At 39.8% G+C, this 15,131-nt stretch overlaps 1 protein-coding gene across 10 annotated transcripts in view; it reads left to right on the forward strand.

The window, feature by feature from the left end:
• Window positions 1-7,861: 7,861 nt before the first annotated feature.
• ubr5 (ubiquitin protein ligase E3 component n-recognin 5) overlaps window positions 7,862-15,131 on the forward strand; it is a 34,423-nt gene continuing 27,153 nt past the window's right edge. For all 10 annotated transcript variants that reach the window (XM_060861936.1, XM_060861938.1, XM_060861941.1 and 7 more), the window contains exon 1: window positions 7,862-8,132. In XM_060861936.1, coding sequence (XP_060717919.1) covers window positions 8,071-8,132 — 62 coding nt within the window. In that variant the 5' untranslated portion in view covers window positions 7,862-8,070. The remainder of the gene's footprint in view (window positions 8,133-15,131) is intronic.

Here is a 15,131-nt window from a genome sequence, read left to right on the forward strand (position 1 = left end):
CTTCAGGAAATGTACCGTTCTAGTTTTCTATGTTGCTGTGGATTTTACCTTCGCTTTTGTCCCAAACATTTAGACGTAATTTAGTTAATCAATCATAAAGTATGTACAGTTCTCCTGATAAATCATTATCTGAGGTTTTATCATTCAATCTGGCAACCTCAAGTGGTACACTTGTACCCATTTGGCTGGCTGTAAGATGTTCTGCTCGCCATCATGACGTCATTTTGTAATGTTCTGTCAAGACATACTAACTAATGTTTGGAATTGTTGGTAGTTTTATGGTACGTTCATATTTTTAAATGAACACACAAGATCAGGTGTGTTCGAGCTTATCTGTAAAGAGCTGGTTTGGGTGCAGGTTTCCATTCCAATTAAGCACAAGCTGAACCTGATTCCACCTGTTTAATTGTTTGATCTTGGCTTTCAGGTCAGTAGAAACTGGTATGGCTTCTGGTTTTTTGGAATAAAAATCTGCACCAACGTTGACCCTTTCTAGACTGGACACCACGCATGTATTCAATCATCCATTACAGCATGAAGCGTTCTTCATTACCAACATTCCCAAAGCTAGTTCGCTTTATCTGAAGGCCACTTGTGTATTTCTTATGTTTGTTGTATTCTAGTGATTGGGCTGTGTTAAAAAAAATCCATTTACACACATGATTAGAACTCAAGGATTTTAACTGACACCTGTCAATATCAAGTCAAGTCAAGTCAAGTCAAGTCAATGTCAATTAGCTTTTATTGTCATTTCAACCATATATAGCTGTTGCAGTACACAGTAAAATGAGACAACGTTTCTTCAGGACCAATGTTACACTATTTTAAGGAATGTAATCCAACAGTTTGATACGTTCTGAGGGATTTCTCATTAAACTATTCTGAATATAAGATCCTGATAGTTCACCAGTAAATAAATAAAAATAAATCACTCCAGGACACCGAAGTGAAAATGATCGATGATTGTGTAGTGTAATGTTCCATAGTTCCTGTTACCGCCCAGAAGCAGGGTTTTTTTTTTTTTCAATAACAGCACATCCTAAAATGTTTCATTCATCTCGTACCACAGCAATCTGTCAACAATTGCGATTATTTTCACTTAGTTATCATTAATGATAGGTCACAATTTTGCCTCTTTTTTTTTTTTTTTTTACATCAGTAAGTGGACACTTCTATGTCCTAAAAAATTTCCAGTGACCTGATGACACTGGAGTTTCCCGAACTCCTGACTTTTTTGTGATTAGTATTAGCCTTAAATTGTCACTGGTGGTACAGCAGCAAGGTTCTACACTCTCAAAGATGTTGCAGGTTCAATTCCTGGATGCTGGATAAAATGGGAGGCTTGTGTAAAACCTGTGAAAAATAAAGAATGTACAGATCAGATGATCCGCTTTGTGGACCCTCGAACAGGGAGCTGCCGATGGACGACTTTAGCCTTTAGAGCCTTTGCCGATGGACGACTTTAGATCAATGTGGACCATCCTCCGTAGGAGTCACTTGGAAGGAGAAACTACATCATATTTGAACAAGCACATAAATACAACCTACTTCAAGTTTACACTAGCTACAAAAGTAGAGTCTTTTCAGACATCTCACTGTAAAGTGTTTATAATTTTCAGGAAATCGTATAATCATCAGAATAAATTGTAGCACAAAGGGGTGAAGATGAGGGGCTAAAACACACACACATACACACAAACACACACACACACTCTGCATACTTCACACCCACACTTGTTTAGATGTTCCACCAGAGGGTGCTTTCACTCAAATAGCTTTTATGTGTGTCATTGAAAGCGAGGACACTGACATACTGTAAAGCATTCTGTGTTTGTCGAGTTGAAGTGCAAACATTTTAAAATAAATCATACTTATCATAGTGGGGTATAGTGGTTTAAACCCTCAAGGGTTTCCTCCGTGTACTCTGGTTTCCTCCCCCAGTCCAAAGACATACTTTATAGGTTGAACAAAATCTCAAAATTGTCTATAGTGTATGAATTTGTGTGTGTGTTTGTGAGACCTTGTGCCCCGAGTCCCCTGCGATAGACTCCAGGCTCCCTGCAACCCTGTGTAGGATAAACAGAACAGCAAATGAATAGATAATTGTATTTTTTTTTAATGAATATTAGGTTTCAATCCTACTAAGACAGAGATGAAGTTTAACTGTGTTATACTGAGATGTTTTTTTTTGCCCTATGCCGTTTTTCTGTGTCTAAATATCAATTATCGCACACTTCATGTCTCGTGGGTTTCCTCCCAGTTTTCTGGTTTACTCCAACCTCCCAAAAACTGTTAGATTAGTTATTCTAAATTGTCAATAGGTGTGAATGAGTGTGTAAATGTGTGTGTGCATGGTACCTAGTGATCTTTAGGTACCTGGGCCAGGATAAAGGTGTTACCAAAGACGTCTTTTTAATTTTTGACATAATATCAAATCTAATCAATGACCTGTGGGTTACTGTAATTATATCGTAACGACTAACACCCAAATGACAATGGGTTTTGTGTTTGGTTACTTTCGAGGATTTTCTCAGTGACCTGCTCATTAGGAATTTAATTCTGCACCATGTTTTTCTGTAACATTTCTTTGTGACAGTGTCTGCTGTTAAAAGCACTACACAAAAAAAAGCAGGTGTGGTTCAGACCTATGATATGACCTAACATAACAGCACGCTGATATTTTTATCCGTTTATTTACATTATATTATAAATGTCATGTTATTCTAATCATTCTATTTTTCTTGTTATTACTAGAATGTGTTTTTTTTAGCTTCATGATAATTCACTACTGTATGCACAAAAAAATAATAAAAAAAAAAAATGAACAGAAAAAAATTCACAAGTTTTCCTTTTCATTTCAGCTTCATTATTATCCTATATTTAGGGCCTGAGCACCGAATGGTGCGAAGCCCTATTGTTTTTCCTCGGGAGTATTTTTAGGGCCTGAGCACCGAATGGTGCGAAGCCCTATTGTTTTTCCTCGGGAGTATTATTTTTTTTTTTTATTTTTTTTTTTTTTTTTTTTTTCCCACACATTGGCCAATTGGGGTCCCTTAACATGCTCGAAAACTCTTGAAATTTGGCACACACGTCAGAGTCGCGCGACACTAGGATTGGACAAAGGTTGGAATACGGGCGTGGCAGGGGGGCTCTGTAGCGCCCCCTGTAATGCAAAAACAAACATTGGTGCACAGATCGGGCAATTATGTACGCACATGTACGAGAGTTGGTACGCATATAGATCTCATCGACCCGAACAACTTTCGCGCTCTAAACTATGAGCTCCGCCCAACAGGAGGTCGGCCATTTTGGATTGTTTTATAAGTGCATGCGGTGAACTTTTAAATACTCCTCCTAGGGAATTCATGCGATTGACATCAAACGTTGTGAACATGATGCCAAGACATTGCACTTGCTAAATTGCGAAGGGATTTTTGATATCTCGAACGGTGCTGCCATGGCGAGGCGACAAAGTTATGGCGAATTCAGAGAAACAGGAAGTGTCTAATATCTAAAGCAAAAAATGTCTTATTGGGATGACACGCGGTGTGTATGTTCGGCCAAGGATTCCGATCGCATCGATGTGCTTATTGTGAATCTCGGACATAGCGCCACCAACAGGCGCCAGGAAGTGTGTCAGTCACAACAGTTGCATGTGGTGAACTTTTAAATACTCCTCCTAGGGAATTCATGCGATTGACACCAAAAGTGGTGAACATGATGCCAAGACATTGCACTTGCTAAATTGCGAAGGGATTTTTGATATCTCGAACGGTGCTGCCATGGCGAGGCGACAAAGTTATGGCGAATTCAGAGAAACAGAAAGTGTCTAATATCTAAAGCAAAAAATGTCTTATTGTGATGACACGCGGTGTGTATGTTCGGCCAAGGATTCCGATCGCATCGATGTGCTTATTGTGAGTCCCGGGTATAGCGCCACCAACAGGCCCCAGGAAGTGTGTCAGTCACAAAGGTGGATTTTTTGTCAGCTTCATGCGGTAAACTTTTAAATACTCCTCCTAGGGGATTCATGCAATTGAGACCAGACTTGGCCACCATGATGCAGAGATATTGCAGATGCGAAATTGCGAACGGATTTTTGATATCTCAAACACTGTTGCCATGGCATCGTGTCAAAGTTTACTTTTATTTCAGGCATATTTAAGGCTTTTGGCGTGCTTGTATTAACTTGAAATTTGACACATACATCACATTTGTCGGCTGTTAAGTGTGGACAAAAAGGTCAGACAAAGGTGTGTCTCTTAAGTGGCTCACTAGCGCCCCCATTTCTCTATAATGTGGGGTTTCATTTACCTACAGTCCCCAAATGGGTCAGTAACAACATAAAATAGTCCACTGATATTTACCCACTTGATGCACTTGCCCACCGTGCATTGTTTTCTGGAAGGCACCGTATAGCGATGAACAAATGTGCGAAGGCCCGTCATCGCTGCTTGTTTATTTTTTTTTTCCCACACATTGGCCAATTGGGGTCCCTTAACATGCTCGAAAACTCTTGAAATTTTGAACACATGTCAGAGTCGCGCGACACTAGGATTGGACAAAGGATGGAATACGGGTGTGGCAGGGGGGCTCTGTAGCGCCACCTGTAATGCAAAAACAAACATTGGTGCACAGATCGGGCAATTATGTACGCACATGTACGAGAGTTGGTACACATATAGATCTCATCGACCCGAACAACTTTCGCGCTCTAAACTATGAGCTCTGCCCAACAGGAAGTCGGCCATTTTGGATTGTTTTATAAGTGCATGCGGTGAACTTTTAAATATTCCTCCTAGGGAATTCATGCGATTGACATCAAACGTTGTGAACATGATGCCGAGACATTGCACTTGCTAAATTGCGAAGGGATTTTTGATATCTCGAACGGTGCTGCCATGGCGAGGCGACAAAGTTATGGCGAATTCAGAGAAACAGGAAGTGTCTAATATCTAAAGCAAAAAATGTGTTATTGGCATGACACGCGGTGTGTATGTTCGGCCAAGGATTCCGATCGCATCGATGTGCCTATTGTGAATCTCGGACATAGCGCCACCAGCAGGCACCAGGAAGTGTGTCAGTCACAACAGTTGCATGTGGTGAACTTTTAAATACTCCTCCTAGGGAATTCATGCGATTGACATCAAACGTTGTGAACATGATGCCGAGACATTGCACTTGCTAAATTGCGAAGGGATTTTTGATATCTCGAACGGTGCTGCCATGGTGAGGCGACAAAGTTATGGCGAATTCAGAGAAACAGAAAGTGTCTAATATCTAAAGCAAAAAATGTCTTATTGTGATGACACGTGGTGCGAGGTGTGTATCCAAGGATTCCGATCGCATCGATGTGCTTATTGTGAGTCCCGGGTATAGCGCCACCAACAGACCCCAGGAAGTGTGTCAGTCACAAAGGTGGATTTTTTGTCAGCTGCATGCGGTAAACTTTTAAATACTCCTCCTAGGGGATTCATGCAATTGAGACCAGACTTGGCCACCATGATGCAGAGATATTGCAGATGCGAAATTGCAAACGGATTTTTGATATCTCAAACACTGTTGCCATGGCATCGTGTCAAAGTATACTTTTATTTCAGGCATATTTAAGGCTTTTGGCGTGCTTAGATGAACTTGAAATTTGACACATACATCACATTTGTCGGCTGTTAAGTGTGGACAAAAAGGTCAGACAAAGGTGTGTCTTTTAAGTGGCTCACTAGCGCCCCCGTTTGTCTAAAATGTGGGGTTTCATTTACCTACAGTCCCCAAATGGGTCAGTAACAACATAAAATAGTCCACTGATATTTACCCACTTGATGCACTTGCCCACCGTGCATTGTTTTCTGGAAGGCACCGTATAGCGATAAAAAAACGTGCGAAGGCCCGTCATCGCTGCTTGCAGCTATATTTTTTATTTTCTTTTTTACAATTTTTATTTATTTAATTTATTATTTTTTTTTATTGCATAACAAGAATAATAACAATATACATACAGAGGATCACAGTGTGTTCAACTATTATATATTACATTCATAATAGCATAAAAGGAAACAACAGAAAGAAAAAAAACAACAAAAAAAAGACAAACAAAAAAATATACAGGGGAAAAAAACTTACAGAGTGTTCCTATATACATCCGTTTCTATACATCATTTATGTATAAAATAATGTTAGGTTTATTATTATTCAATTTCTGTTTGTGTATGTGATATTTTCCATACATAGCTATTAAGTTAATCACCAGATTTTGCTTCAAAATCTTATTTTTATATAACAAAATTATATCTTTACCAGATAGTCAAATTGTAAATTTTGTGAATTTGAATATTAGATATTCAATATCAATCCAAAACGATTGGGTAAATTCGCATTAAAAAAAAGTGTATTATGGATTTTTCTTCTGAATGGAGTGCAGTCTCCATGTCTCTGAAAAATCTTGAGACTACTTGTGTCGCTGGATAAATCAAACGAATCTTATATGTAATTTCTTTAACTTTTATTGGCAAGGCAGTGTTTACTAGGTAAACTCCAGACCTCTTTCCATTCGATCTGATGATACATTAAATTCCAAAAAGCAGAGATGGGGGACTCGAGTCATATGACTTGACTCGAGTCAGACTTAAGTCCAAATTTGAGACTTGAGACTTGCTTGACAGATATTAAAAAAAGACTCGACTTGACTTTGACTTAACATTCATGTCTTGAGACTTGACTCAGACTTGAGTTACATGACTCAGAGATGGGGGACTCGACTTGACTCGAGTCAGACTTAAGTCGCAAATTTGAGACTTGAGAGACAAATATTAACAAAAGACTTGACTTGACTTTGACTTGACATTCATGACTTGAGACTTACTTGTGACTTGCACATGTGTGACTTACTCCCACCTCTGCCAAAAAGGTTTGCATTTAGGCAATAATGTACTTCATTCATTCATTCATCTTCTACCGCTTATCCGAACTACCTCGGGTCACGGGGAGCCTGTGCCTATCTCAGGCGTCATCGGGCATCAAGGCAGGATACACCCTGGATGGAGTGCCAACCCATTGCAGGGCACACACACACTCATTCACTCACGCAATCACACACACTAGGGACAATTTTCCAGAGATGCCAATCAACTTACCATGTATCTCTTTGGACCGGGGGAGGAAACCGGAGTACCCGGAGGAAACCCCCGAGGCACGGGGAGAACATGCAAACTCCACACACACAAGGCGGAGGCGGGAATCGAACCCCGACCCTGGAGGTGTGAGGCGAACGTGCTAACCACTAAGCTACCGTGCCCCCCAATAATGTACTTCTACATCATTTTTTTAAATATAAAAGTTATAACATTTTTTATCTATAATTTTCACACCATTAATACTTAACTGATCTGTATATATGGGAATAATCTCAGATGATATATTGCCTGATAAAGGTTGAATAAGACCACTAGGAATGGCATCAAATACTACTGCAATCTCCTTTAGCAGTTACAGGGATCTTATAATGATTCAGGAATTAAAGAGCTGCCTCACCAAAAGTATACCATTATCCTACTAATTTCTGTAAAATATAGATTTATTGTTTTTTAAACTTAATATATTTGTTGTTCCACATCACAAAGTTGTGTGGAGAAAAGATAAAATGCTTAAAAAATGAGCATTATAAACCTTGTTTACATCAAAAATTACACCTCAAAAAAAAAATTCTAATCCCAGCTTTATTATTATCCTGTAAAATCCCATCTGAAGCGTTATAACGTTTTCCCCAAATGCGTCCTGGTTGGGCGGGACTACAGAATATCGACCAATCAAAGCACACGAGTGTCAAATCAAGGCGCACCGGAAACTCGATGTAGGAGGAAAAAAAATAATAACGAAGCAGCTCGGAGTCGGTAGAAGTTAAGATGGCGGTTTGTGGATTGTTGTAGGAGCTTGTTGGATGTTTCGGCTCTGGATTTTTCTTCCGTTTTGAAGCGAGTTTGTGATGAAAAAAACCGAACCAGACTTAGAAAAGTGTTCAAAGACCCACACAGAGAGAGAATTTCCCATATTTCTAGGTTATTTCGGATAAAAATCATGACCTCTATTCACTTCGTTGTGCACCCGTTACCGGGCACCGAGGAGCAGCTCAATGACAGGTAATTTATCCGAACAAATCAATACGTGTAACCAGGGTGTGGTGTTTAAACGGTAACATCTCTTCGACTTTGTCCGCGTTGTCACTGTGTTTTATTTGTGATTTATGATTAGGAGTAAAGCAAGAAGAGGCGCAAATCTGATGCTAAACGTAGCTAGCAAAAAAAAAACAACAAAAAACGCGCAGCTATGCTAAGCTAATATGCTAAGCTAACTGGAACGGTTGGACAATGCGGGTTGGGGGATGGGGAGGGGAAAAAAGACGTGAATCCGGATAAAACCGGTTTTTACGGATGCATAAGTGTTAAAGGGATTATAGTGAATCGATTATTATAAATTTTCTTTACGATTTATGGATCTATTTGGGCGTTGACGTGAACAGCACGTCTGGAAAGCGGAATAAGAAAATCGCTCGTCGGTTACTTCTGGTCGCCATGCATGCTAACAGGCTAACAAGCTAACAGGCTAATTCTGTCAGCAGCGAGAAAACTAAACTCTCATGCGTTACTTTATTTATTTTTATTTATTTAATCAAAAAATGGAAGGTCTTGTCGATTTATCACAATGCGTTCTGTGTTTTTTTTAGCAATTCGATATGATCGACGCGATTAGATGGAATCGATTTGAAGCTGGTTAGGTAACTAGTCAGCTTAGCTTAGCATAGGCGAAAACCACAGACATGTAAGTAAGTGGCCCTGAGGGTGAGGAGTTTATATTTGGTTCACACTCCACCATGTTATTTTCGTGTCGCTTCTTTTTTGTTTTAATCCCAGCCCTTTTTTTCTTGGTTCTTCTGGCGTCCGTTTTGCTCGGTGTGTTTTTTTTTTTATCGTTTGTGTGTCGGGTTTTTTAGTCGGTTTTTGTTGTTTTGACAGCCGTTACAGCAAAAAAGGTCACTAACGAATTAGACGATTGATTTGCATGTTAGTTTCATATAAAGTGCACGATTGTATATCAAAACTAAACCTAGACTGTATTATTTTGTCTGAACGTCTGTGTGGTGTTTTAGGAAAGTCCATTTTTGTACGTTTTAACAGCTGAAACGTAGGAAAATCTGTGGACTGTTTTAGAGACCAGTTCCTGTTCTTCCCAAAAGTCATTCCATCACCAGCTCTTATTTCTATCTCTCTATTCCCTCCTTCACTCTCAATCCCACCCACAATCTTTTTTTTTTTTTTTTTTTGTTATTTTACCAATAAACCATATGAAAGATCGATATCCTGTGTCTTGAAAACGTTTGTGCTAATAAACTTTGCAAAGCTTTGTTACAAAGCCAGACTTGTTCTGTAAAATGTTAAATGAAACCGAAATCAAACAGAAAACATTGAGTTTCGTTTCATTTTGATAAACAGTTTTTGCATCTGTTTATTAAGTCATGGATTGTGTAGAGCATCTACAGTGTAAGTCTGTGTGTTCACTTCTGCTATAGAAACAATAGTCTAGTAAAGCGAGCACGTTAATGTTTACCTGTTATTATGAAAATAACAGACATCTTCTGACCAATCACAACGAAGCAATCAACCCATAAGAGCATTTACGCGAAGCCTTTAATTTCTCTTATACCACAGAGAATCGGCAATTACAGTTTAGAATATATTTCGATGGCCGACATCTCATAAGTTTTATCCGTCCTTATCAGACTCAAGAATTCAGTGGTCGTTTTATAGCCGGGGATGAAAACGACTAGACGAAACGTAACCACATCTCAACCCTCAGTCATCACTAAGTTCTAAAAGAATCTCAGTCATCTATCTTCTACACCTCCAGGTGCTTTTGCGAAACACTTTTGCCTGCAGGTTGAGAGAGAGCGTGTAATAAACTGGATCTCGTTCCTGTTCTCACCATCAGTGCTGTACGTTATTGTATGAATGTTTTATGGTGAGCTCAAGTGAACGGATTTAGTCATCCTTTATTTATGGCTATCTGTAAAAAAAATACAAGATTATTTTAGGACCTTGGGGACAAACCTGTTTAGGGTTGGGGTGTGAAAAATGTGGTTTGTGTGGAATTAGTGTTAAATATTACACAATTGCGACACAATCCTAGCTGTTACATTTTGAAATCGTGTACTTATTGTCTAGTTTTTGGTAATACACCTGGCAAATAAGGGAGGAAAATCAACAACCAACAGCACAAACAGTGGCATCAGCGCACACGCAGCTTAGAGATGTTTTGCGTTAGTGTATTTAGAAACGACTTCTCTTAAGCATGTTATGCTCACTGATTCATAAATGCCAAAAAAAAGCAAACAAAGCTGACGCAGACGTGATCTTTAAACCAATCACTTGGAACTAGGGTTGTTATATGGTCACAGTGTTTAATCTGACATGTTTCATAGAAGTGATGTGCTTTATCCTTTCCCCCGAGATATGTCTGTATGCCCTTGCTATATTTAGTCTTGTAACATGTGCATCACTGACACTGACTCCGATATTAAACAAACGAATTGTTCTTAAATACTTTGTGACCAGTGTTTTATCTTCTTTCTGGAATTTTGGTTCTCTTAGTAATTTGGGGTAAACCAGTGTCTCTTCTGTACTCCTGTGCTCCTTTGACTACTTGGAGGCCATGTTGTGAATGGAGTGTGATCATATGACTACATGATCTGAGTTTGTAGAAAACACAACCCACTAGAAACTCACTGCTTCTGTAAGTTTTATCACTTAGCGACTTCCACACCTATAATCTAATTCAGTCTAAATGTGGTTTAAGAAAGAACAACGATAAGTGCGTCGGATCTTTCAGCTCGTACAGAATACGGTTTGAGTTTTTTTTTTTTTTTCCTCTCTCTCTAGGTGCTTTGCTTCACTTTTTCATGTACACCTCCTCCAGTTTATGGCGTTGATTAATGGTGTTGTTTTGAGTATGTATTTCAGCTCAGGAGCGTGGTGTCCGCCTTAGGTTACGTTACAAATCTAATTTTAACCGTTTGAACAATTAGAATTGTTCACATTTTCATGTCACAATAACCTGGTCCATAGACAACCCCATAGTTTCTTGCTAGTGTGAACTCTAATTGGTCACTATGCAGCATCGAGTCATGTGACCTTTCAGAAAGATTGAGGTCAGACAGAGTTACGGTTGTCATGCATGTATGCGAACATAAAGATCGTAGAGGTCCTATAGAAAATGGCAGTGTTTTATGCCAGAGCCACCTACTTTGGTCCCTGGATGTTACCTTCTGGTTTTCGGAGGGCCTCGTAAGTGTGAAAGCCCTCAAATGCGAATGGAAATAATTGTTCTGTCAGTGTGTAATTGCATTTAGCAGGCTGTCTACTCTTTTAGACGAGAGCGAGTCAGGGCCAGCTTGGTTTTCTCTTTCCAGTGTCGCAGGAAATGAGGCGCTTTCCAGCATTCGCACGCAGCTGCGAGGTTCGGCGTGACATCCGTATATTACGCCTGCCCACGAGATGCTCCGAGTTGGTTAACTGCACAGGACAGGACAGCTGTTCAGTCTGAGTTTGGGTTCAGTGCCAGCTACTGATTCAGAGCTGATGGAGTGGATAAATATCAGATGCGTGGCACTGAGGAAGGTTTGCAAAGCGAGCCGCTTTTCTCACACCACCTAGCATCTGCAGAACAGTTTTAGTTTAGTTTTTTTCTCTCTTGCTTTTTCCCTCCCATCATATATCAGATATCACAAAGCACATCTTCGTGGTGGTACAGAGACGTGCGTTGATACTCACTCACGATACTCAGTATCCAATGTCGCATTTCCACGAGCAACATATTTAATCACACACAACGTGATCTGGCTGCTGGTCCTGTCAATCGAAACGGGGCATTGCTTGGATTTCAGCTCAGAATGACCCATAGCCTATAAAGAACGCAAACTTTTTATTTAAAGTAGCTATAACTGGACAAAAACAATGTAACATCAACTCCAGACTAACTTTTCTTAAAGGACCTTCCTCAACAATTTCTCAGGCTGTCCTTAATATTCAATTTCTTTTGTTTTTTCAATGGTTTATTTATTTTCTTGCTTAAATACGATGTATATTGACAGATTTCTTATCTGAACATGTATTTTCAAACCACGTAATCTAGTTATAATCAGGTGACATTTCAAATTAGAAATACACAAAGAAGCAGGTTTCTGATTTAGAATATAAGATAATATAGAATGCCGTTAAAATGCACGATAAAAAAAAGATATTCAAACTTATTCCATAGCAAAAGAAATCCCCTTTGGTCCTGGCCAAGCTAAAAAAAAAATAACCAGACATAAGCAGTGAGTTGTAGGCTCGAAGGAACTGATTACTTGCTTTTGGTACTTGTAAATATCTCCAAAAAGGAGCTTAAAATGAAGTGTAATAGAGGGATTAATGGTAACCAAAAGATGCTGATCATTTGAACAGCATCCGCTCAAAAGTTCACGAGGTTGGTTGCTGTTTTAAGCCCATTATGAGCGAATAGTCAACATAGGACCTATTCACAAATGTTACAGTTATAACAGCTTTTAACATCAGTTATACAGGGTAATGTGCAACTAATGATATGTATAAGCTTTACTAACCTACACATGGAAAAGAGAACTGACCGAAGATCACTTTGTTCATTTTCAGCTTAGTTACCAAACATAGGTCTCTAATCTAGTCCCTAACCTTGTCACTCAACGCACACTGATGCGATTAACCACAATTGTGTACTGTTGAAAACGGACACGGCGTCAATAGTAGGAACTCGCGGCTCTTGTGGCATTTTTCTTTTCAACGCGTCGATATTCGCCTCGGCGTTTAGAAAACACACGTTTCTCCCGCTCAGCTTGCTTACCGTAGAGTGACATTCGTTCCCTGTTTATTTTATATATTTAGCAAGCGTAAAGTGTAAATGCACATGCCAAAGTGTGTGATATATATTTTATATTATTTTATATATATATATAAAAACAAAACAAAATGAAAGTGCTAGAACTGTTCTCCTGTAATTCAGAAACTGTAGAGTCGTCTGTGGTGTTGTGTTTCCTCCTTATCTAGAAGATATTTTTGTTGGTAACCGTTCTGTCAGACATTATTTTGCAGTCTTGTGTTGCTACTCTAAAAAGAAATTATGAGCTTGCTTGTGGTGCTGCTTTCAGACTGGTCCAGAATAAATAAGTTTTGAAGGTACGTGTTTGGTGGAGAGTGCAGCGGTTCGCATCGAGCACGTGTCTGATCATCTCAGTCTAGCGCGTTTGATCGTGTTAGCTTATAGTGTAACCGATTTTGTCTGGGTTTTGGTTGGCGAGCAAGACGCCCTCCGAACAAGAAACACGCAGTGGTGTTTTTTTTAAATTATTTTTTTTATATATAAACATTTAACTGCATGGCTACTCTTGTGAAATGTCTTTTAGAACGTTTAAGGTTTCCACAGCAGCTGTTTAAATGTAATCTACACCAAACCAACACGGTGGGCTCATAAAGTGTGTTCAGCTCATAACCTCTCAGAACTGTTCCTTATCCCTGAACGTTAGAAATGTTCCTTGGGAGCGTACACACAACTGCACGTTGGTTCATTTATTGTTTAGAGCTTTTGTTAGTGACCGATCTGTCCTCCCTCCCCGTGTGTGTGTGTGTGTGTGAGGCGACGAGGTAGAGCTGCATTGTTACTGGAGCTCGTTCAGGTCCTCAGAGGCTTAATCAGAGGTGTTACTCCTCCAGTTTGATCCGTTTCCAAGGAGATTTCTTGCGCTGGGTCTTTTAAGGAGGACTCGGGGAGGTTGATCCTCCCATGTGGCTCTAAAAAGACAATACCAAGTGCTGGGAATTAAACTCTCAGGTTAAAGAGGGCTCACGAGGGAATACCGACTCAAGTTTCTACCAAATGGTGAATCTGACTATCAAGATTTTTTTTCTCTGAAATATCACACCGTCGCACGGCCGAGGATGTATCCGTGACCCTTAACGTGAGCCGTTAATGCTCGTAAATCATATTTAACGTCTCTTGTCAAAGGGAATCATTATTAATTAATACATTTTACAAATCTGAGCACGAAAAAGTGCGACCGGGTATTGCTTTAAACGTCATTGTGATATAAACGAACGGATTTGAATAAAGCTCTGAGTAAATCTGCCCGAAATCTGATTAGAAAAGGAACCAAATTTAATGCTTCCGTTCAAGAGGGAAATGGGGTTTGGCAACAGTCAGGACACATCCAAGGTTTTTTGTCTGGGGTTTGAGTTCAGGAAGGAGTATTGAGAAGGACTTGTGATGTTACGGCCTTCACTTTAATACAGGAGCAAACTCGAGAAGGTAACCTTGAGTACAGGAAACACTAACGCTGTCCAAATGAGTCGCCTACATTTCTGAAATTTATGATCTTTCTGGGCAGGTTCGGTCTGAGCTAGTTACACCCGAGAAGCCGTTCATTACGTTTGTTTCTGTATTTGGCATTTATCGGTGTCCGTTTTACTTTCCTACATCCTGTAGGTTTACTCTACCCTTTGGGATTAAGCCACACCACTGGGAAGAGTCAGGCGATGTCAGAAACGAATCTCTCAGCATGGATGATTCCTGAATCATGTTTCTATTCCAGAAATATACAAGATATATTTTACACCAGGTCAAACGTGTTACTTAAATAAAGGGTGAAATGCCGAACGGATACACAGCGATGTTGCAGTTAAATCTCTTCAGTTCAGGTTCACAGCAAAAGTCAGAACAGGGTCCGACAGAGCGGCCACGCAGAACTGAGCTGGTGGGAAGTCTACAGTCTTTACAATCTCGGCGAACAGAAAAGCGTCTCCAAACAAACGACACGCTGATGCTCAAGGCAGATGGGCCACAACAGAAGCAGCCTCATTGTTCCTTTCTGAACAGCAATCCAAGGGACTGGGCTCATTTTTTTTACTAGAAAGTCAAAGAGAAGCATTTTCGAGTTCAGCTGTAAAGTTTGTCTAGTGATTTATTCGCTCTGATCTCTCAGGGATGTGGTAGCCTTGTGGTTAAGGTGTTGGGCTACCAATCGGAAGGTTGTGAGTTCGATTCCTACGTCCACCAAGCTGTTACTGTTGGGCACCTGA

The sequence above is a fragment of the Tachysurus vachellii genome, chromosome 25 (genome assembly GCF_030014155.1).
Source record: "Tachysurus vachellii isolate PV-2020 chromosome 25, HZAU_Pvac_v1, whole genome shotgun sequence".
Taxonomy (NCBI): domain Eukaryota; kingdom Metazoa; phylum Chordata; class Actinopteri; order Siluriformes; family Bagridae; genus Tachysurus; species Tachysurus vachellii.